The sequence below is a fragment of the Gymnoscopelus microlampas genome, assembly GCF_963454915.1.
Source record: "Gymnoscopelus microlampas genome assembly, chromosome: 12".
Taxonomy (NCBI): Eukaryota; Metazoa; Chordata; class Actinopteri; order Myctophiformes; family Myctophidae; genus Gymnoscopelus; species Gymnoscopelus microlampas.
In genome coordinates, this window is record NC_139949.1 from 52534662 (window position 1) to 52556890 (window position 22229).

General features: G+C 40.7%; 1 protein-coding gene across 1 annotated transcript in view; it reads left to right on the forward strand.

Annotated features, from left to right (window-relative positions):
• Window positions 1-14750: 14750 nt before the first annotated feature.
• Window positions 14751-22229, forward strand: part of LOC311056902 (latent-transforming growth factor beta-binding protein 3-like) — an 80617-nt gene continuing 73138 nt past the window's right edge. The window contains 2 exon segments of the mRNA XM_084073745.1: window positions 14751-15265; window positions 17255-17471. Coding sequence (XP_083929871.1) covers window positions 15143-15265; window positions 17255-17471 — 340 coding nt within the window. The 5' untranslated portion in view covers window positions 14751-15142.

The following is a 22229-nucleotide window of genomic DNA, read 5'->3' on the forward strand; positions in this document are numbered from 1 at the left end:
TTAACTGTGTATGTGTCTTGTTTTTCAGTTTTTTGTTTTGCTTTCCCCACACTGTCTGTTGTGGGTTGTGTTGTGAAGCACTTTGTAAACTTGTTTTTAAAAGGTGCTATACAAATAAAGAGTATTATTATTATTATTATTATTATTATTATTATTATTATTATTATTCATTGTGTACAGTATGCTCCATATATGGAACCAATGTCAATACAAGTTGAAGTTAGACGTCCTTGTTTTTTTTTGTTGCTATTTTTAAAAGATGTTTTAGCTGACCTTATATCAGAAGAAGGCATATATGCACCATGCTTGGTGTAATATTTGGTTTTAATATTTTTTTAAACCATTTTATTTTATTTATGTGTACCTTGTTGTCATGTCTGTAAAATCATTGTTGTAAATGACTGGAGGAGACAAAGAGATTGACAGTATTAAGGTGCTTTATTTAACCCATTCAATCAGGGAACACATCTACACAGATGTGTTCTAAATCCTAACAGTTTTCTGAAAACCGTATGTTTCTGTAATATCACTGGTTCTCAAACCTTTTCATGTCAAGAACCCCCAAAAATACATGTATGTGGTCGTGGACCCCCATCTCCAAATATGTTGATCCAGGAAAACACCCCACTACCCCAGAAACAAAGATTTGAGTTACAAATGTTTGCTTTCAAAAACTATACATTCAAAGATTTTCATGATTTTTCTAAAAATAGCAGATCTACAAGCTCATAGCGCTATGAGCTTGTAGATCTGCTATTTTTGAATAGCCAAAGTATAAAGTAATGGTTAAAGTAGTTACACAAATGCGTTCCCGGTCTTAATGGGTTAGAGCAGTGTAGCTACCGTCATTTTTTAAGCCTGCTTTTCACCTTCTATGATTGATTGTATGTTTTGTTTTGTTTTTACCTATGAAGCACTCTGAGATTCCCTGTGAATAAAAACTGCAATTAAAATAAAATATGATATATTAGTATCATTGACTCCTAGTGAATTTTACCATGAAACTTAAAATATGCAAAAAATGTACTAATTCCAAATGAATGGAATGAAGAAGGTATAATCCTGAACCTTGATTATGTCAATGGTTGATTGTGTTATTCCTGTTATCTGCCTTCTCTCTGTGGTGCAGATTGTTTAATCAGGTCACATGATCACTTCACTTATAATCAATGGCCTTCTCTTCATGTAAAAAAGTAGAGATAGATCTCTGACTCCTCCCATTGAAGGAATTGCAGTCTGAAATATATAAAATGACAGGGAGACACCACAGTAGTGTCAGTGAGCTGGTCCTTGTTGGTGAAACTTCATAGCCTGTCTTTATACTTCCTCTGTCTCTCAAGACCTCCATCAGGATTTCAACATTGAAGCAGGTAAGATACTGAGACCTCTTGTTTTTTAGTGACATGTAGATGGGAAAGTGTGACCTAACCTTTGACACTTCCTATGAAACCCATGTCTATAATGCCTTCAACAGTATTGTTTAAGTATGCCTTAAACAATAACTATATCTGTCTAAATATATACATTATGATCTGCTTATAACATTGCATGAGGACTCATAATGCGTTCTAGCAATAAACGTGACACGTTATAAAATAATATCATGTAGACTTAGAATTTCAAATATCATAATACTTTTTATTACACGGCTTGGTTGAATGCTCGATTCTGATTGGTCAGTCATCGGTCATTATTTCTGGATAATGACCGATGAGCTCTATAACGGACCGCTGTGTAATCAGAGACTCAGAACACCTGCTCATGTCAACCTGTGCTGCTTGGTTTTATGCTTTATCCAACATGACAGCCATGTAAACAAACAAACAATGTCATTTACAACTAAACGTTGCTCTCAAGAATGTTTTTGAAAACATTTGAAGTGAGAAATAGACGATGCAATAACCGAGAAGTCATTCTATTTGATCCACTGCGCTTCCTTGTTTATCGTGGCACAACAACGGGGGAATACCAAAACGCTCGCCCCAAAACACAGTCGCCCCGGGGCAAATCCGGCGGTATTACAGGCAAATCGGCAGTAAATAGAATGGGGGGCGAGTGTGTTTTGGGGCGAGTTTTTTTCCATTTCGTCATTTGTTTTTGCGAGGCGAACTTGTCCGCCCAGCCCAATACTTATGGAATACTTTCATTGCCGTAAGCAAGGAAATACTTCGTTTTGTTGTTACTTTTGGGTAAATGTATTTATGTATTTATTAAGTAGCCGTGTAATAAGCGGGATAATGCATGGGGAGGTAGTCATTATTGAAATTTAAAGCCCGACAGGGCGATTAACCACCGAGGCGCAGCCGAGGTGGTTAATCGCCCTGAAGGGCTTTAAATTTCAATAATGACTACCTCCCCATGCATTATCCCTTGCATGATTACTGGTGGCCAGGATTATAGTGTATTATAATGGTCATATCTGTAATCCATTATAATAATTTCACAATGAATTATATTCATTGTTATGATGCATTTTAGTGTGATTATATGTCACTATAATGGTCATTTGGTGTTTAAGTAAAGTAAAGAAACATTTAATATAATATTATGCACCAAAGGTTCCTGCCTGCAGCTTCAGGAATTATTTCACTTAAAGCACACATTGACTACATAGTGACTTGTAATCACACTATAAAGTGAAATACTTTATAACATTATAATGTATTAACTATGGAAATTATAATATATCCTTACCAAAAATGTCCGCAGGCATATTGCAATAATATCATGTATGATATTACTGAGTGCTAATATATATTAGTCTTATAAGCAGAATATGTATGTTTATAATGCATTACAACTGTGTGGTACAAATAAGCCTGCTGGCTTCTTCCTTTTCTTACACAATAACTTGTTTTATTTGAATGTATTGTTAATTTGTTTGTGTTTTGTATTACAATGTGCTAATAAACTAAACTAAACTATATCCACTGATAGGTTCTCGCTCGTCATAGAACAACCAAAGCCATCAGGAGGATTGTCTCGTCATCAGGTCTCCTTTTCTTGTGAGGTGAGTGATCTGTTTATAACTAAAGTTTTCAAATAATTGTAGTGAAGTAAAAGTACAATATTTGCCTCTGAGATGTACTGGAGTAGAAGTAAAAGTATTGATCATTTGAAATACAGCATTAAAGTAAAACATACCTCAGAATTGTACTTAAGTACAGTACTTGAGTAAATGTACTAAGTTACTTTACACCACTGTGTTTACTTTTGGATTAAAATCATCTTTGAAACCAAGAACCTATCATCAGTCTATCATCAGTCTTATGACACATATTATAGACACAAATGAATCTGATGATTCAATCAGTTTACAATAACATCCTCGTCCATGACAATGACAGGAACACAACTCGTGATCAAAGGATCCAGTTTGTTTGATTGGCTTTGTTGAGGCTGTTCAATGCTATCAGGAACACTTCTCTACCTGTGTGTCTCCTCCCAGCTGGTCTCTGTATATAAGCAGGATATAAAACACATGTTATGTCAGTATATAGTAACCGCTCCCAGCTGACACTGTGTGACTGACTGCAACTGTAAGACATTCAACAATTAGCCTACATTTAAATTAAATTCCATTCAAACAGATTGACATTTCTACAGACGAGGATTCATTATGACTTGTGACAGGTAAGGACTGTAGACACGATCATATTGAATTGAACTGAAGTGAAGTGAATTGAAGTGATGGAAGTACTCACATGTTTTACTTAAGTAAAAGTATCAATACCCTTTTGTAGAAATAGTCTTGTTACAATTTTGATAATCAACATTTACCTGAGTAAAAGTATTAGCATCAAAATATACTTAAAGTACCAAATGTAAAAGTACTCATTATGCAGAGGGTCCCATTTCACAAGTTTTCAAATGTATAAAATTACTTTGAAAATAGTAGATCTACAAGCTCAAAACACATCGCAAAGCAAAATGTTGTGAGCTTGTAGATTTGATATATTCAAATTGACAACGTATACAGTACAGTTCTGAAGAGGTTTTGTAATAATAATATAAATCATAAAAGTAATTAGTAACTTTTAAAAAAATCAAATAATTATAGTGGAGTATAGGTACAATATTTGCCTCCATGAGCTAATGAATATTGCAGTTTTATGAAAATTATTCTTCTGCCCCTAATTATATAGTAAATGCAGTGTCATATTTGTGTAGTGGGTGATGATATGCTACTTAAGAGTCATGTATTTTTTTATATGCCCCTGACACAAATAAAACTAATGATCGGAAGTAAACTAAAGGTGAAGAAAGGGAGTGGATAATCATTCACATTAGAAAACAATGGACTTTGTTTCACTGCTGCCTTTGTTCACATTCAGGAGTGTGTTAACATGATGACTGAGTGATAAGTCACTTGAATAATCTATTAACAAACATGTCCACAGTTGTTCAAAACGTTGCATTACAGAGTTGCCTCAGAAGCTGGCAGACAACCTTTCGTGTGGTCACAGTGTACTTTCCTAGTGATAAGAGAGTTGTTTTTGATTTATAGACCAACACTTTCCAACTGAGAGAGAGAGAGAGAGAGAGAGAGAGAGAGAGAGAGAGAGAGAGAGAGAGAGAGAGAGAGAGAGAGAGAGAGAGAGAGAGAGAGAGAGAGAGAGAGACCGTTTAACTGTACTGCTAACAGAAAACTGGATGTGATACACATATAGAAGTTGCTAGTATTTACGTGTGTTGTGAGAAGTTTTTTTGACACTCAGAATGAAGGCTGAAGTCTGTGTTGATATTCTGTATGTCTGCTGCTCTGTCTCAAGGCATGGACATCATGGAGCTCAGAGACATGGTGGTGGAGATGAGGGTGGAGTTGAGAAACACTAACGTTGAACTGCAGCTCCAGAAAGATAAAACGGCTGATTTGGAGAGAGATAATGCAGGTAAAGTAAATATGGATCATCGCATTTGCCAAAAAATAGCTGATCTATAGAAGTTGCTAGTGTAGTGGAACGCAGTGAGCTGGGATTGAACCCGAGGCTCCCACTCGCCAGTCCGACGTGTTACCAGTCATACCAATAGGGCTGAGCCCGATTGTCAGGTCTGTTGCACGCCGGTTCTGGCTAATTTGACTGTGGGGGCTACACTAGTATTTACATACGTTGTGAGAAGGACCAGCTGGGTTTTTTTGTTTAGTTTTTTGAAAAGGTCATAAACTCAGAATGAAGGCTGAAGTCTGTGTTGATATTCTGTCTGTCTGCTGCTCTGTCTCAAGGCAAGGACATCATGTGGTCTGAACTGAAGGAAATCAGAGACAAAATGGCTGGTTTGGAGAGAGATAATGCAGGTAAAGTAAATATGGATCATGCTTAGTTCTGGTCCATAGCGTTAGGACTTCTCCTTAACACTATGGGACTGTACGTATATTTTCCCTCATGTGAACGGGAGCACGATGTCTACACTTAAGTAAAAAACTTACAGAAACAAATGTGTTTTTTAGGTGTTGAAAGCCTACCCTCCGCGGTGGGAAGTCTCTCAGACACCCACCTTTTATGTAAAATCCACTTTTTGGCCAGGACATAAAATATTCCAATGGACAGATAAATGTTTTAGTCACTCCAGTACCGCAAACACATCTGGTCCATAGTGTTTTCATACTGAGTGAACGTGTAATTGTTATTATTTTTTACTGAAGTGTAGACATCACATCGTTTACTCATTCAAATGAGGAAAATACACGCTACAGTCACATAGTGTTAAGCAGGACTCCTGATGCTACGGACCAGAGCTAGATCATACTATGCTGATTACATCAATCAAAGTCAAATGAATTTAGTGACTATTTTTTCACCTTTGTCAATCCGTACTGGTTTCAGTCCTAAATTAAAGTGATCTTTATCCCTACTGGTTTCAGTTCTAACTACCAAACTGGCAGCCATGGAGAAGACTGTGATGCCATTAACACACAAACTGGCAGCCATGGAGAAGATGGTGGAGGATATGATGCCACTAACCGCCAAACTGAAAGCCATGAAGAAGACTGTGAAGCCACTAACGTCCAAACTGGCAGACATTGAGAAGACTGTGGAGCCACTAACAACCAAACTGGCAGACATGGAGAAGACGATTACAGGTGAGTTCATTGAAGAGCTTGTTATGAAACCATGATGATGTATTGTTGATGTTTAACCACTTGAACCCCAGCATTCATATTCTGGAGGGAAGGGGGCATTTGCCAAAAAAAAAAAATGATATCCACACTGTGTGTGAGCACTATGGACATGATATCCACACTGTGTGTGTGTGTGTGTGTGTGTGTGTGTGTGTGTGTGTGTGTGTGTGTGTGTGTGTGTGTGTGTGTGTGTGTGTGTGTGTGTGTGTGTGTGTGTGTGAGAGCACTATGGACATGATATCCACACTGTGTGTGAGCACTATGGACATGATATCCACACTGTGTGTGAGCACTATGGACATGATATCCACACTGTGTGTGAGCACTATGGACATGATATCCACACTGTGTGTGAGCACTATGGACATGATATCCACACTGTGTGTGAGCACTATGGACATGATATCCACACTGTGTGTGAACACTATGGACATGATATCCACACTGTGTGTGAGCACTATGGACATGATATCCACACTGTGTGTGAGCACTATGGACATGATATCCACACTGTGTGTGAGTACTATGGACATGATATCCACACTGTGTGTGAGCACTATGGACATGATATCCACACTGTGTGTGAGTACTATGGACATGATATCCACACTGTGTGTGAGCACTATGGACATGATATCCACACTGTGTGTGAGCACTATGGACATGATATCCAAAGCACTCCTCAGCTCAAAAGGCGTTCTCTGTGGACACGGCCCTTTAGGCTACACATTTTCACTTGCATATAAGATATCTCAAAATCACTATTGTTATTAATGTTTACAAATAAATGTCACTGTCTTTTCATTCTGTACTTACAGAGACGCCAAACGTTGCTTTCTGTGCAACTTTGGGAAGCAGCATAGAACCCTTCAAAACCGAAACTCCTTTGATCTACAAAACAGTGATCACTAACATCAAAAACAACGGCCAGGGCTACAGCCCAGGTACAGGTATGAGGAGCTGGGGGGGGGTGGGGGGGGTCTCTCTCTCATCCAGTGTCAACTTTGACAGTCAATTTTGATTAAGTTTTAGTCTTTTGAATAAAATTCCATTTAGTTTTAGTTATATTTTAGTCATCTGAAATATTTGACTTTCAGTCTAGTTTTATTTATCTATTTGTTTTACAATGTTTTATTGATTTTATAACATAAAAGTGCATGGACAAAACAGACAACCAAACAGACTAACTAAATAACAAATAAAAGAGGGGGGGGGTCTAGTTTTAGTTGACTAAATATCAATAGATTTTAGTCGCAGCAGATATACAAGCTCGCGATGCAACACGCTGTGAGCTTGTAGATCTGCTATTTTCACTAGTTGTTTGGGTCCCGGCCGGGGAGACATAAAATGTCTCTTTTGGGTCTCGAACTAAAAGGTTTGTGAACCGCTGGTCTATAGTGTCACTGTATAAACAAGTGTTCCTCTTCTGACGCAGGTGAGTTCACAGCACCAGTCAAGGGAGTCTACTACTTCAGATACACTGCGTGCCACGGTACCAAAGGAGATTGGGTGGGAGTAAACCTCTACCACGATGACCAGAAGATCCTGTGGAATGGAGAGATATCTGTTGGCGATACCTACATATCAAACGCAGTGATTCTACTGCTGGAGAAGGGGAGTGTCATCTCCATGCGTATCCCTGCAGGCTGGGCACTTTTTGATAATGGATTCAATCACAACACTTTCAGTGGTTTTCTGCTCTTCTCCATGAAGGAATAGCAGCCTTTCTGTCCGCTTTGAAATGAATGGCTCAAATAATGATATGACTACTGAAGGCCTGGTTACAGTTAAGTAAAAGATACACAGACAAACAGACACATGACATACTGTATGTCTGTGTACTGGTATAGTACATTTAAAACATCACTTTTTGAACAGTCGTACATTGTAATAATAAATAGAACCACTGGTATATCAAGGGTGCAAAAAGTATTTATTCAACGACCCATAATTATTTACCTGCTGGTCATGATGACAAAAGCCTTGATAATTCATTGACAATATATTTGTTAAATAAGCTAAAGTAAGCCATAACGAGACACAAATATATATGTATTTAAGTTAGAATATGGAGATAAGAGGTTTGTGGCCGACATGTTTTGGTGAAATGAGGACTGGCCACTGCAGAGACACTTTAGCTCCACTAGCAAAGACTGAAAAGGCTGAGAAACACCACTAGGTGTCAGTGTTTGACCATTTAATATTGTACACTGCAGCTTTGATCACCCTGCTGTTACCTATCATACTGTTGATGTTATTTTGTCTCGTTTTAATGCTTGCCTTTGCATTTATTGTCTCCGCCAGGCCGAAGGCATGGCGAGAGAGTATGTTTTACCCTCCGTCCGTCCGTCCGTCCGTGTGTGTGTGTGTGTGTGTGTCCGTCCTTCTGTCTGTTAACAGCTAATCTCCGCCACCGTTGCCCCGGTCGCTGTGAAACTGCACACACACACTCCCTGGATGCCACAGCAGAACCTCTGCCCCACATTTTTCACATGGGCCTGTTATAGCGCCACCAGGAGGCCGATTTGTGCAAAACACATTTTTGGATATTACTCCTACAGATTTTATCCAAATATCACGCAAATCGGTACACATTATCTCTATAGTCATGTGATCAAGGCGGATCTGTCCGATATTTCATATTCCATCCTGATTGGCTAAGGTTGGCTTCCAAAGTTAGCAGGATTGGTCCGTTTTGAACAAAATGTCTCAAATCATGAACGCAGCGTGTGATTTCCGTGAAAATTTGCACGCACATTCCCACTAAGCCAAGGAAGAAATGCCCCCCTTTTCACATTGGCCTGTTATAGCGCCACCAGCAGGTCTAATTTAGCAAAACACATGTTTGCAACAAAATGCCTCAAATCATGAATGCACGCTCATTCCCGGCCGAGGAAGAAATGCCACCCTTTTCACATTGGCCTATTATAGCGCCACCAGGAGGCCACAATAACGACGTGACCTGGCGGAGACCTGTGCTCCGAGGAGCACTTTTTCTAGTTTAGCTTTTATTTTGCTTCTTAATAATTGTATTAGTGCTTCATTTTAAAATAGCAAATAAAATAATGTCAGAATAAGAACATAACTATGTTGGAAAACAGAAACATAACTAACTGATCTTTTGTGATGTATTGAACTTGTATGACGCACACTGCTGAAGAGTTGATAAAGTTGTTGTTTGTTTTTTGTTCTCTGAGCAAAATAAAGATTTATTAATCTTCATCATAGTGGATCAAGTGTTAATTAAAGCTATGATGGATGGATGGATGGAGACAGACAGACCCTTTTCAGGAATGGAGCCATCGCTCCTTAAGTAAATGTACTTAAGTAAATGTACTTAGTTACTTTCCACCACTGCCTGTATTGAAAATCAAAGAATCAAAAATAATTACAGTAACATGCAGAAAGAGAGAGATGGAAGCTTCATTTTGGGGAATAAACCAGGAGGAGGGTGAAAACACAATGGTTGAAGAAAGATTCTATTTGTTGTTTGTCTTATACAGCAGAGTCATGGGTTTGGTTCCAACATTGTAGCAGCAATAACAGTAACAAAGAAAGTATACAGAATAGCAACAGCAGTAACGAAACAAAAATGCTAAATATGTATTAGTTATAAGGGGAGGGGACTATGTGCATAACAGAGTTGAAAAGATTATTGTTCAGAGTATCATCCAGACAAAACCAATCCCTCAGTTATGACACCAGCTCTGTGGTGCATGCAGCACCTGGTGGAGCCACCAGAGGCGCTCCAGTCACAGTTATTGAAGCATTTTATGCAACCAGATTGTATCCATTCATTAAAGGATGTTGCATTGTGTTATCAATGAGAGTGGTTTTAATGCTATCTTCTGGCTTTGATGTCTGATTTTTAAACACTGCAGGAGTTAAGAAGGTGTGGATGTTAAAACCTTCCCCATATTTCTTTAACATTACGGCCAGTTGTGTTGAAAGTTGTGAAGTTATTGAAATAACTTTGTTTTATGTCTTTGTGAAATGGTATAGCCTACTAAACCAATGGTTCTCAAAGTGCGGTCTGGGGCCCACCAGGGGTTCTTGAGAGGGTTCCAGGGGTCCCTAGCAAAATGTGTTTTAGGCTATAGCTTCAAAATAAGTTCAAACAATATGATAGATAGATAGATAGATACATAGATACATAGATAGATAGACAGACAGACAGACAGACAGACAGACAGACAGACAGACAGACAGACATATAGAAAACATCTTGATATCTTATATACAGTATCAATATCAAAATATTTTTGAAACATTTTAACAACACCAATCTTCAGATGGGGGTCCGCGGCCAAATACATCTTCATTTGGGGGTCCTTTCTTGAACAAGTTTGAAAACCACCGTACCAAACCCACCGAGAACATGTGTTGTCTGCTTTCCTGTCTGTATGTGGGACAAACAAACTCCATAAAGAAATGAGACGGAACCAATCATTCCATCAACTCCGCCTCACCACCGATTGGTTCTCCAATCTCCAGTCAGCCAATCATCACCTACCACCTGCAATAAATTCACCTGTTCACCTGAAATCAGTCTTTTTTTCCCTTTTTGACGTGTCCTGAGAGAATTAACTGTAAATATATATTTTTCGGGGGTGCAGGGCCGGTTCTGGGCTGATCAGCGTTTTGCGCGCGTGCGGGGGACCCATTGCGCTGCTTCGCGCGCAAACATTTTCGGTTTCTGGGCGGATTTTGATACCTTTTTTCTGTTTTTTCAGGGTTAGGGTTAGGTTAGCGTTATGTTATTTAACCCTTATTTTTGCCTGATTTTACCGATTTATTATCAAAACATTTAAATTTAATTAAAATATATATATATATTTTTTCCCCCTACTTTTTTTTGCCGCCTCTGTCGCCTGTATGGACGCGCCGGCCCTGCGGGGGTGTAAAACAAAGAACAAAATTAAAGGTATAGCTCTTTATTGTGTTAGTAATCATTGCTACAGCGTGTTTGTTCAGTAACAGGAGTCTCCCCGTGTCTCCTGCTCTTAATTAAACATACAATACATTTCCAGGGGGTTGTCAATTCCATCCATTCAGGAGAGAGTACACATTCATCAGCTTCAATTTCAGTGTTCCAATTTTGTGTCCTATTTTTGTTTTGTTTTGTTTCATCACGTATTCACGTATTCATCCTGTATCCTGTATGAGTTGTTTCTCTTGATTCGATGAAATTCGTATCCCGACCTGAAAATGTCTTTTCTGTTTACTAAGAATATGGAGAGACGAGAAACCCCTGTTGCTGAACACTACGGGAATATGGAGCTTATTTAACACTTATTTGAACAGAAATATATATAATTTAAACCCCCTTTAAAAGGGGTGTTGTGAGCTTCTATGATATTTTTGCTATTTCTGACGAAAAAAATGACACGCCCAAAACAGGGAGGCCAGTTTTAAAGTGATTAATCAATGTATGATTGCAGAAAGAAAACAAGTGTCTATGAGTGCTGATCTAAAATATGATTAATCTGCAATGAAACATTGAGAGGTGAAGGAAATTAATATAAGAATAAAAGACCTGCATTTTGAGGGAAAACCGAAAGCTAGGGGGTGGTATTGCCCATGCCCTGAAACCCCAAATAACACCCCAACCTTCCAACAAGTTCCCAAGAGAGAGACTTTGAGAAGAATCACAGAAGAGGCAGAGGGACCCCCCCTCCTTCCGGGGGGGGCAGACATGCAATGATATCCAAATACAAAAGAACAAAACTATTATATGTTGACTCTGGTAAAAATATATAGGGATTTGTCCAGCCTGGTATTGTGCTCTCTCTCTCTGTGTGTGTGTGTGTGTGTGTGTGTGTGTGTGTGTGTGTGTGTGTGTGTGTGTGTGTGTGTGTGTGTGTGTGTGTGTGTGTGTGTGTGTGTGTGTGTGTGTGTGTGTGTGTGTGTGTGTGTGTGTGTGTGTGAGAGGCCCAGTGTAATGTGAGATGAGTGTGTGAACTCTCTTAAGGCCGATGCAGTCATTTCCTCAGCGACTGAAAGTCAACATTCTCACTTTCTGGAGGGAAGTGACTCAACCTCTCTCTCTCTCTCTCTCTCTCTCTCTCTCTCTCTCTCTCTCTCTCTCTCTCCTGTCTCTCTCTCTCTCTGTCTCCCTCTCTCTCTGTCTCTGTCTCTCTCTCTGTGTCTGTCTCCCTCTCTCTCTCTCTCTCTCTCTCTCTCTCCCCTCTCTCTCTCTCTCTCTCTCTCTCTCTCTCTCTCTCTCTCTCCGTAGCAAATATCAAAATGTAGAAATGTACTCTGTTAGAAGTAAAAGTCCCTTTTTCAAAATGAAAGAAAAAGAAAAGGAAAGTGGTATCAAAATATACTTGAAGTAATTATGGGTTATGTTTTATCAATCTGGGAACCCATTACGTTTAAAGAGAAAAACAGGCCTATAGGCTCTATCTATACTTTTTTCAGTTTTAAAAGAAGTTTTCTAGGCATTCATTCCAGCCGATATACTCAATAGCTGCCAGTGACACAAAGTTGGCACAAAAAAAGGCTAAGAGTCACACTCATTCTTGTTAGATTACTGGAACATTGAATAAAGATACATAACTTCAACATTACTGTGGACAGTGGAGGAAAAAGTACTCAAATTCTTTACTTAAGTAAAAAATACCAATACTGCAATATGGAAATACTCTGTTACAAGTAAAAGTCCAGTATTCAAAATCAATTGAGTAAAAGTACAAAAGTATTGGCATCAAAATGTACTTAAAGTACCAAAAGTAAAAGTACTAATGTTTGAAAATAGCTGATCTACAAGCTCACAACGCGTCGCAACGCGTTGTGAGCTTGTAGATCAGCTATTTTCAAATAGCCTAGGTATAAAATAGGGCCAAAGTGGTTAATGTATGTTTTATAATGTAATAATGTATATCTGCAAAGTAATTAATAACTAAAGTTTTCAAATAATTGTAGTGGAGTAAAAGTACAATATTTGCCTCTGAGATGTAGTGGAGTAGAAGTAAAAGTATTGGAAGTAAATGTACTTAGTTACTTTCCACCACTGACTGTTATAATAAGCCAGCAGTGGTTCCCAAACCCCTAGAAGAGAAGATGTGTGTAAAACTATTCTAATGCATTTTCAAGACTTCAAAAATAGCAGATGTACAATTTTTGAATAGGCTAAGTGTAACATAATGGATAAAGCGGTTCAAATGTGATGCTGGATTTTCTTTTGCTGGGGACCCTCTGGTACCCCTCCTCCAAGGACCCCTGGGGGTCCCCGGACCCCACTTTGAGAACCACTGCTATATAAGCTATGTTGATGACCAATGCCTTATATGACTTCATGTAAGAGCCAATGTTTGCAAATTCATAAAAGTAACATATTTTATCACATAAAATACAATGGCTTATATATTATTTCCATGCACAAAAATGTTATCTGTCTGTCTGTCTGTCTGTCTGTCTGTCTGTCTGTCTGTATGTCTGTCTGTCTGTCTGTCTGTCTCTCTCTCTCACACCTTCCCTCTGCATTTCATCATGTGTGTGTCATACTGCAATAAGAGGCTCCTGACAGAACTACTTACTGCCTGTCAGAGAGAGAGAGAGAGAGAGAGAGAGAGAGAGAGAGAGAGAGAGAGAGAGAGAGATCTTGAAAAGACAGACAGACAGACAGACAGACAGACAGACACACACACACACACGCACACACGCACACATCGTTGTTCGAGCGACAGCACAGCTGTGTGCGCGCGGTTCTGAATGGGTGGGTTCGGTTCTGGCTATGATGCGGGGGGGGGGGGGGGGGGGCGGGGGGGGGGGGGCATAGGGGGCGGGGCTGTAGGGGGTGTGAACTGTGAAGGAGAGTCAACAACCAAACCTCCTCTCTCTCTTCCAGCTCCTCACTTCACTTCACCGCCTGCCCTGTTGGCCCAGTGCCAGGTCCCTCCTCCTCCTCCTCCTCCTCTTTCCTAAAGCCAGATATACGCAGATTACGCACTCACTCCTCCAGCCGTGGTTCACACGACGGTCGTCTGTCACGACCGTCATGGATGAACTTCAACGTAGTGTTTGCACTTTCTCCCTTTTTGTCCCGTACATCTACATAAACGTTCATATTTCAAATATAAAGTGCTGACCTCATGGCCACGGATGTTACGATTATGTACGGGCCCTCAAACGTACTCGTATTCTCCGTATTGTTCAATAAAAAGCTCATTAATCCGATTGATGGCCATTTTCTCATAGAGTTATAATGTATCAGAGTGCAGTACCTGGCCTAACCCATAGGGTCGCGTTGTTGGAAGTTGAAGAAAATATGGAAAATATGGCCATGGATCCGATAAAAAGGCTTTTTATTGAACAATACGGAAGACACGGGTATTTCTGAAGACCCGTATATAAGTGTAACATCCGTGGCCATAAGATCAGCACTTTATATTTGAAATATGAACATTTATGTAGATGTGCGGTTTGTAAATGGAGAAAATGCAAACACCAGGTGGAAGTTCATCCATGACGGCCACGATACGACAGTCGTGTTTTCAGGGCTACAACAAACAACACTCCTCCTCTCCTCGATCTCCTCTCTCTCTCTCTCTCTCTCTCCTCCCTTCTTTCCTAAACCTTAACCCAGATCTACACACACTCCTCCTGGCTGCCCTGGAGGAACCAAACCAACACACGAAAACCTCGATCTACAACCATCTGGCTCACTGGAGTTTATTTTATTTTGTTGTTTTTAAACATGCCAAACTTTTTACTTCTGCGGATGGATCAGCGTTTTCACACGAGAGGAAAGTAAAAAAAAAAAAAATCTTTTTTCCCCTTTTTTCCTCTGGAAAGGAAAAGTTGGGAGCGTTTTTTTTTCTTTCTTTTAGTGGATTTTTCTCTTCTATCTACTCCCACTTTTCTCTCTCTTTTTTCCACACACTGTCTGACGAGGCAGAGCCTCTCAGCCTGGGATCAGGATCTGAAGACGTTTAAGGGTTCGAGACTGGATTTAAACTAGACAGGGCACTGACCAGGGTTTTGGTTGATTATCTTATTAACGGGGGTGGACCGTGGATGTCCCGTCCAGCTGGTCCCGGACCACCACCAGCTCCTTGTGGTGATGCCAGGATGCCCACCAGGATGCCCCCTGTGAATGTGATCAGCTGGCATCTGCTGCTCATCTGGCTCAGCCTGCAGGTAATACTGTAGACCAGGGGGGTCCGGGACCCCTAGGGGGTTCTCAGAGTTTACTACAGGAGGGTCCGCCAAATCTTTGTGTGATGTGATGTGATTTTTTTAATTTATTTTTTACCTTAACCACTTGAACCCTAGCATCCCCTTTTCTGAGGAGAACTTCAGCCAAAAAAAATAGCAGATCTACAAGCTGCAAGGCGTTGTGAGCTTGTAGATCGGCTATTTTTGGCAAAGAGGTATAGGTGTAGAGGGGAGAAAAGAGCAGACCAAGTAAACAAAAAAAAAGTATAATCTGAAACACAATTTTATACAATATAGAGGGGTCCCTGCTTCATCTCTCTCTCAGCTAGGGGGTCCTTGGCCTGAAAACGTTGAAGACCCCTTTAGACCAGTGGTTTTCAACCTTTTTCGCGTCAAGGACCCCCAAATTGACACATATTAGCCCACGGACCCCCATTTGAAAAGATATTCCAGGGACTCAACCATTTAGGTTTATTGGGGGTCCCAAACTACACTGTATCACCATCATCAGTGTTCATTTAAATCTGAGAGTGTACAAATGGAACCAAATGGACCTGTAAGGGTCCATTTGGTTCCATATGTGTTGCTAACTATTAATTTGGCTGGTGACCCCCTGGAACCCCGTCAAGGACCACCGGTGGTCCCCGGACCACTGGTTGTAAACCCCTGCTGTAGACTACAGGCTGCTGTCACGATCATGATGATTAATATCGTTGATTAACTGTATTTAATGTAATTGTGTTTTTTTATTGAACATTGGAACATAGCTGTAGGCTATAGATAACTACTATACATATGTGTGTGTGTGTGTGTGTGTGTGTGTGTGTGTGTGTGTGTGTGTGTGTGTGTGTGTGTGTGTGTGTGTGTGTGTGTGTGTGTGTGTGTATATATATATATATATATATATATATGTGTGTGTGTGTGTGTGTGTGTGTGTGTGTGTGTGTGTGTGTGTGTGTGTGTGTGTGTGTGTGTGTACACAGTATGTATGTATGTATGTATGTGTGTGTGTGTGTGTGTGTGTGTGTGTGTGTGTGTGTGTGTGTGTGTGTGTGTGTGTGTGTGTGTGTGTGTATATATGTATGTATGTGTGTATATATACACATACATATATATATATATATATATATATATATATATATATATATATATATATATATATATATATATATATATATATATACTATATACACTATATATATATATATATATATATATATATATATATATATATACATATACTATATACACTATATATATATATATATATATATATATATATAATATATATATATATATATATATATATACAGTATATACACACTATACTATGAGTCATTTGACTCATAGTCTCTTTATCTCACCTTATTTCCTGACTACAATGTAGACCACACCCCCACGCAGCACAAGGAAGGGCAGCGCCCCAAAGCATTATGGTAATTGTAGTAATGCAGCAGTCCAGTCAAACCCCAGTCAAACACACAGACTTCTATATTTTTCTGGCCATAGGGTGAAATGCTCCTTCAATTATGTAATAATAGTGACTACTAATTGCAGGAGGTGGCCAGGTGTGTTAATTATGTAATAATATGTTGCAGGAGGTGGCCGGGTGTGTTAATTATGTAATTATGTTGCAGAAGGTGGCCAGGTGTGTTAATTATGTAATAATAATATGTTGCAGGAGGTGGCCAGGTGTGTTAATTATGTAATAATATGTTGCAGGAGGTGGCCAGGTGTGTTAATTATGTAGTACTATGTTGCAGGAGGTGGCCAGGTGTGTTAATTATGTAATAATAATATGTTGCAGGAGGTGGCCAGGTGTGTTAATTATGTAGTACTACGTTGCAGGAGGTGGCCAGGTGTGTTAATTATGTAGTACTATGTTGCAGGAGGTGGCCAGGTGTGTTAATTATGTAGTACTACGTTGCAGGAGGTGGCCAGGTGTGTTAATTATGTAGTACTATGTTGCAGGAGGTGGCCAGGTGTGCGGTTCCGGAGCGCATGGTGTCCAGCATGGTGTCCTCGTCCACGAGGGAGCGGTTCAAGGTGGTCATCGCTCCTCTCATCTGCAAGAGGATCTGTCTGAAGGGCCAGTGTCAGGACACCTGTGAGCAGGGCAACAACACCACGCTGATAGGGGAGAACGGACAGGCGGCCGACACGCTGACCGGGCCGGGCTTCAGAGTGGGTGAGTCCCTCCTCCCCCTGAGCTGTTACAGGTCAACCAACAGGGTTGCCACATCTGCTCATTATAAGTCACCCGCGAGATTTTGATTTGAAAATAGCCGATCTACATAGCTCACAACGCGTCGCATCGCGACGCGTTGTGAGCTTGTGGATCTGCTATTTTCAAACAGCTGATGTAATATGTCAAAGTGCTCATGTGTGGCCCATAGTTGCTTCTTTTGGGCGGGTTTGCCTAGACCTGGTTGCTTGTTCCTCTCACGGAATCTGGCAACACTACCTACGTCGCACCCTTGCTCCGACCGACATGCCCACTTATGGAGATCTCTGTATCTGTCAGTCCTTGTCCCTTTTATGCACATATATGGAGATCCCTGATGTCATCAGTATAGCCCATACATGGGCATGCCCACTTTTGTAGGCTACCCATATATGGAAGCTGATTGGTTTGCACCTGATGCCCCTAATGCCATGTTGTATTTGGATCTTGTTTATTTGATACGCTTATTTATTTTAGCTCTTCCTCATTTGATTTTCCTATTTGTCTCATCTGTTTAAGACAGTAGATAGCTGATATATTGCACTTTTACCTTAGCGCTAGGTGTGCTCTTAGTTGCTTGTTTTAGAAGAGAATGCACTTAAAGGTAGGGTAAGTGATTTTCTTTGGTTAAAATAAGTGTTAAATAGCTCTATATTCTGATAGTAATCATTGCTATAGAGTGTTTGTTCAGTAAAAGGAGTCTCCATGTCTCTCCAGCTCTTTATTAAACAGAAAATGCATTTTCGTTTCAGTTTCATTTCCAATTTTATCCAATCAGGATAGAGAACTCAATCAGGATAGAGAACTCAATCAGGATATAGATTAAACAAGTGAAATTGGAAGTGATGACACTAAGAAATGAGCAGACAAAATTGGAACTGGAACACTAAAAATGAAGCTTAAAAATGGGTACTTTCTCCTGATTGGCTGAGATTTTGACACCTACCGGAAAATGTATTTTCTGTTTATTAAAGAGCTGGAGAGACATGGAGACTCCTGTTACTGAACAAACACTCTATAGCAATGATTACTATCACAATATAGTTCTTTAACCTTTTAACAAAATACTTTTTGTTTTAACCCAAAAACATCACTTACCCTACAGTACCTTTAAGACTTCTGGTGATTAGTAGCTTCGTTCCCTACCTATATGTTGAATGCACTTATTGTAAGTCACTTTGAATAAAAGCGTCTGCTTAATGACTGTAATGTAATGACAACACATTGAGGTCAGACAACACACTCCTATTTGGGCGTAGCTGCATGGGGAACTCCTTATATGGTAATGGCTGTCTGTGTGTCATAGTGTCACATGAGCGCGATGGACGTGGTCCGCCGACCGGCCGGCCCACCGGTCCTCCCGTTTCAGACGGGGAGCGATTGGCGCCGCCTAATAATTCATTTTCAATAAGAGAAGGGCCATTAGTTGAGACGAGCGGATAATTTGAAGGGGGCGGAGACGCAAAGCGGGCGTGGTCCCGTGAAATTCTCGCGCTCGCGCTTGTTTCATGCACACGCGACAAGAGCTGGATTGTGGTCAGCTGAAAAAAGCGAGAAAACACCCGCGCCAATCGCTCCCCGTCTGATTAATTTTGTAGTTTTACTCAAGTAACATTTTGAACACAGGCCTTTTTACTTGTAACAGAGTATTTTTACATTGCGGTATTGTCCTGTCTCTCCGAACGATTAGTTTGGGGAAGCATTGGTCATTGGTACGACCTGGCCGGGGAATTGAACCCCATCCTCCCAGTCTCAGGGCGGTGACTCTAACCACAGGGCCACTGAGCTGCTTTCTGAGGACACAGTGTGGCCTGTATTTATTTACGTGGGGATGTTTAGTCACGGTGATAAAGTGTTAATCCCTGCAGCTCTGGTTGGGTGTTAACCTTTGATGCTCAGAGAGAGAGAGAGAGAGAGAGAGAGAGAGAGAGAGAGAGAGAGAGAGAGAGAGAGAGAGAGAGAGAGAGAGAGAGAGAGAGAGAGAGAGAGAGAGAGAGAGAGAGAGAGAGAGAGAGAGAGAGAGAGAGAGAGAGAGAGAGAGAGAGAGAGAGAGAGAGAGAGAGACCTACGAGGGTGGTTTGGTAGTATAGCATAACATGAGAGGTTAATGAAAAACACAGCAAACACGACTCTTTCTGCTCTTTCCTGCTCTTAATATTATAGTTTCATGGCTTGTTGGTTTATTAGATCAGTGGTTCACAAAGTGGGGTCGATCCGGGGACCCCCCCCACGGGGTCCTTGAGGGGGGTCGTACCCCCCGTCCCACCACAGCAAAATGAGGAACAGTATGATTTAATCATTTCACTGGCTAGAAGTGAAAGAGACTGTAGATTCTACAGTCTGTCATTGGGTTCACTTGAGCTTGCATGCGTGCATTACACTCTCAAGAGTTAAAGTATTGTTTAACATCCACATTACTTCATTTACAAGAAGTCTACATGATTAGAGAATGTAGAATAATTGTTATTTTGCCTGTTATCTCTCCTATTTCTGTGGACAATTGTGGACAAAATCTCATCCAATGACAACAAGTGTTTGAAGGCTTGCAATCTGGGAACCCATCGCCAAATAAAAAGGAAAAACGGCGCCCTCTGCTGTTTTTTACTCTTTCACTTGGCTCTGGGCCGAGCTAAATGTAAATGTGTTCCCGTGCGCAAGGAAACCAGGGTTTTTGGTTTGCCCTCAGCGCTCCACTTCCGGTGGTGCGTTTATGTTTTCATTCCCACTAACAATATTTCTACACAGAACACTAACACCACTTCTCCCAGAGAACATGGATGGTTTTGGTTATAAGCCCACTTGTTTCTATGATGAAAGAGCAAGTTAAAATGTGAATATCTTTCTGTGGTTTTGTCTGCTTCAAGGACGCTATTGTTCAATGAGTTTCTGTTTGTTTTCAGTGGGAAGGGAGCGCAGAGACAGTAAATCCCGCCCACTACATTTGAGAGGGTAAAGCACGGCCTGCTTCCTGATCTGAAGGCACGCCCACTTGTAAGCTAACGCGCACACGTTCTGAACGGGTCTCTCGACAGATTCAGTAGCGCAGCTCTGAATCTGTTCTTGAGAGATTAGAAGTCTTGGGGTCTGAGAGTCTAAATCTCATCAAACGGTGGTTCCGTGGCTCAAATGTCGAATAAATAATGGACCTTGATATGAAAAGGGTTGAAAACAAACCACTGATTTTAGATGGTTCCTTATGGTTCCTTATGGTTCCTGTATGTCCTCATAGCTCCAGTCTCTCCAGTACGTTGTCTCCCTGGCAGAGAGCTGTATGTAATGTAATGGTTCTTTCTGCTGTTCTAGACCCAGTGTGTGGTCAGACATGGAGCCATGCAGTCTACAGTCTACACACAGTCACACATATGCAGTTCCACACTGGAGTTAATCATTGGCCCCCTTTTTTCCTCCTATTCCAGTGCTCCTCAAACCTGTGGAACGCGAGGGTACTGCAAGAGGACCCCCAAATAATTGGCAAACACAAACATTTTAATGATGGTATAACATTAATATTAGAACAAATGTGTGAAGAAATGAGGCACTCGGTGCCGCGCTATGAGCTTGTAGATCTGCTATTTTTGAATAGCCCAAGTGTAAAATAATGTTTTTTTTTTAGCTCAAATCAAAAAAGTGACACAGAAGCGTTCCAGGTCTTAACAGGTTAATATAATCTTAGCGTTTTGAGAAGTATTTAGGGAGGTTCCACTTGCAGTATCCTCACGGGGGCCCACCAGTGGGGCCCGCGGCCCACAGATTGAGAACCACTGGTATATGAATCAGGCCCTTGATGTGAAGAAACAATGTAACGTCCATGTCAGTCTCAGACGTGTTGCTTACAGTCAGGACCACCACACAGAAAACACACTCTGTGATGATAAGCCCCCCCGGGCTGGGCTGGTCTTCCCAGGGGGATTACACATGTCACTTCTTTACCCTCTCTTCAGATGTGTGTGTGTGTGTGTGTGTGTGTGTGTGTGTCAGTGCATGTGCACACGTGTGTGCGTGCGTGTGTGTATGCGTGCATGTGTGTGTGTGCGCGCATGCGTGTGTGTCTGTGCACACGTGTGTGTGCGTGCGTGCGTGTGTGCGTGTGCGTGTGCGCGTGTGTGTGTGTGTGTGTGTGTGTGTGTGCATGCACGCGTGAGTTGACACACACAAACATGAGTTGATGTATATTTGGCTCTGGTGGAGCTTGTTACAACAGTTTGCTACCATGAATGGCAATTAGTTTGCTTTGTGGTATTTAGTCTGATGATTCAAAGAGGTTTCAGAGACCACCAGTAATGACACTTTCAGTTGGAACACTACAGGTTCCATGGAGGGGGGAGTTCAAGGCTCCAGGTTCTTTATTGTTACATCGTGTCTGTCTACAGGTACATAAACAGTAAACAAAACAGTGTTGATTTCGTCGACTAAAACTATGAGGAAAAATGTTGGTCGACTACCTTTTTTCACTGACGAAAACTAAATAAAAACTAAGCTATGATGACTAAAACTGAGACTAAATATTATTGACAATTTCGTCAACAAATAAAAACTAGACTAAAATGTTAGTGAGGGATCTAGTGGAGAAGAGATCCAGTAGAACTAAAAGACAAGTCATTTTATGTTTGGTTGCGCTCGGGTGTCGCGCTCTGAAAATAGCAGATCTACAAGCTCACAACGCGTCGCGCTGCGACGCGTTGTGAGCCTGTAGATCGGCTATTTTAAGCATGCAACCAAGTG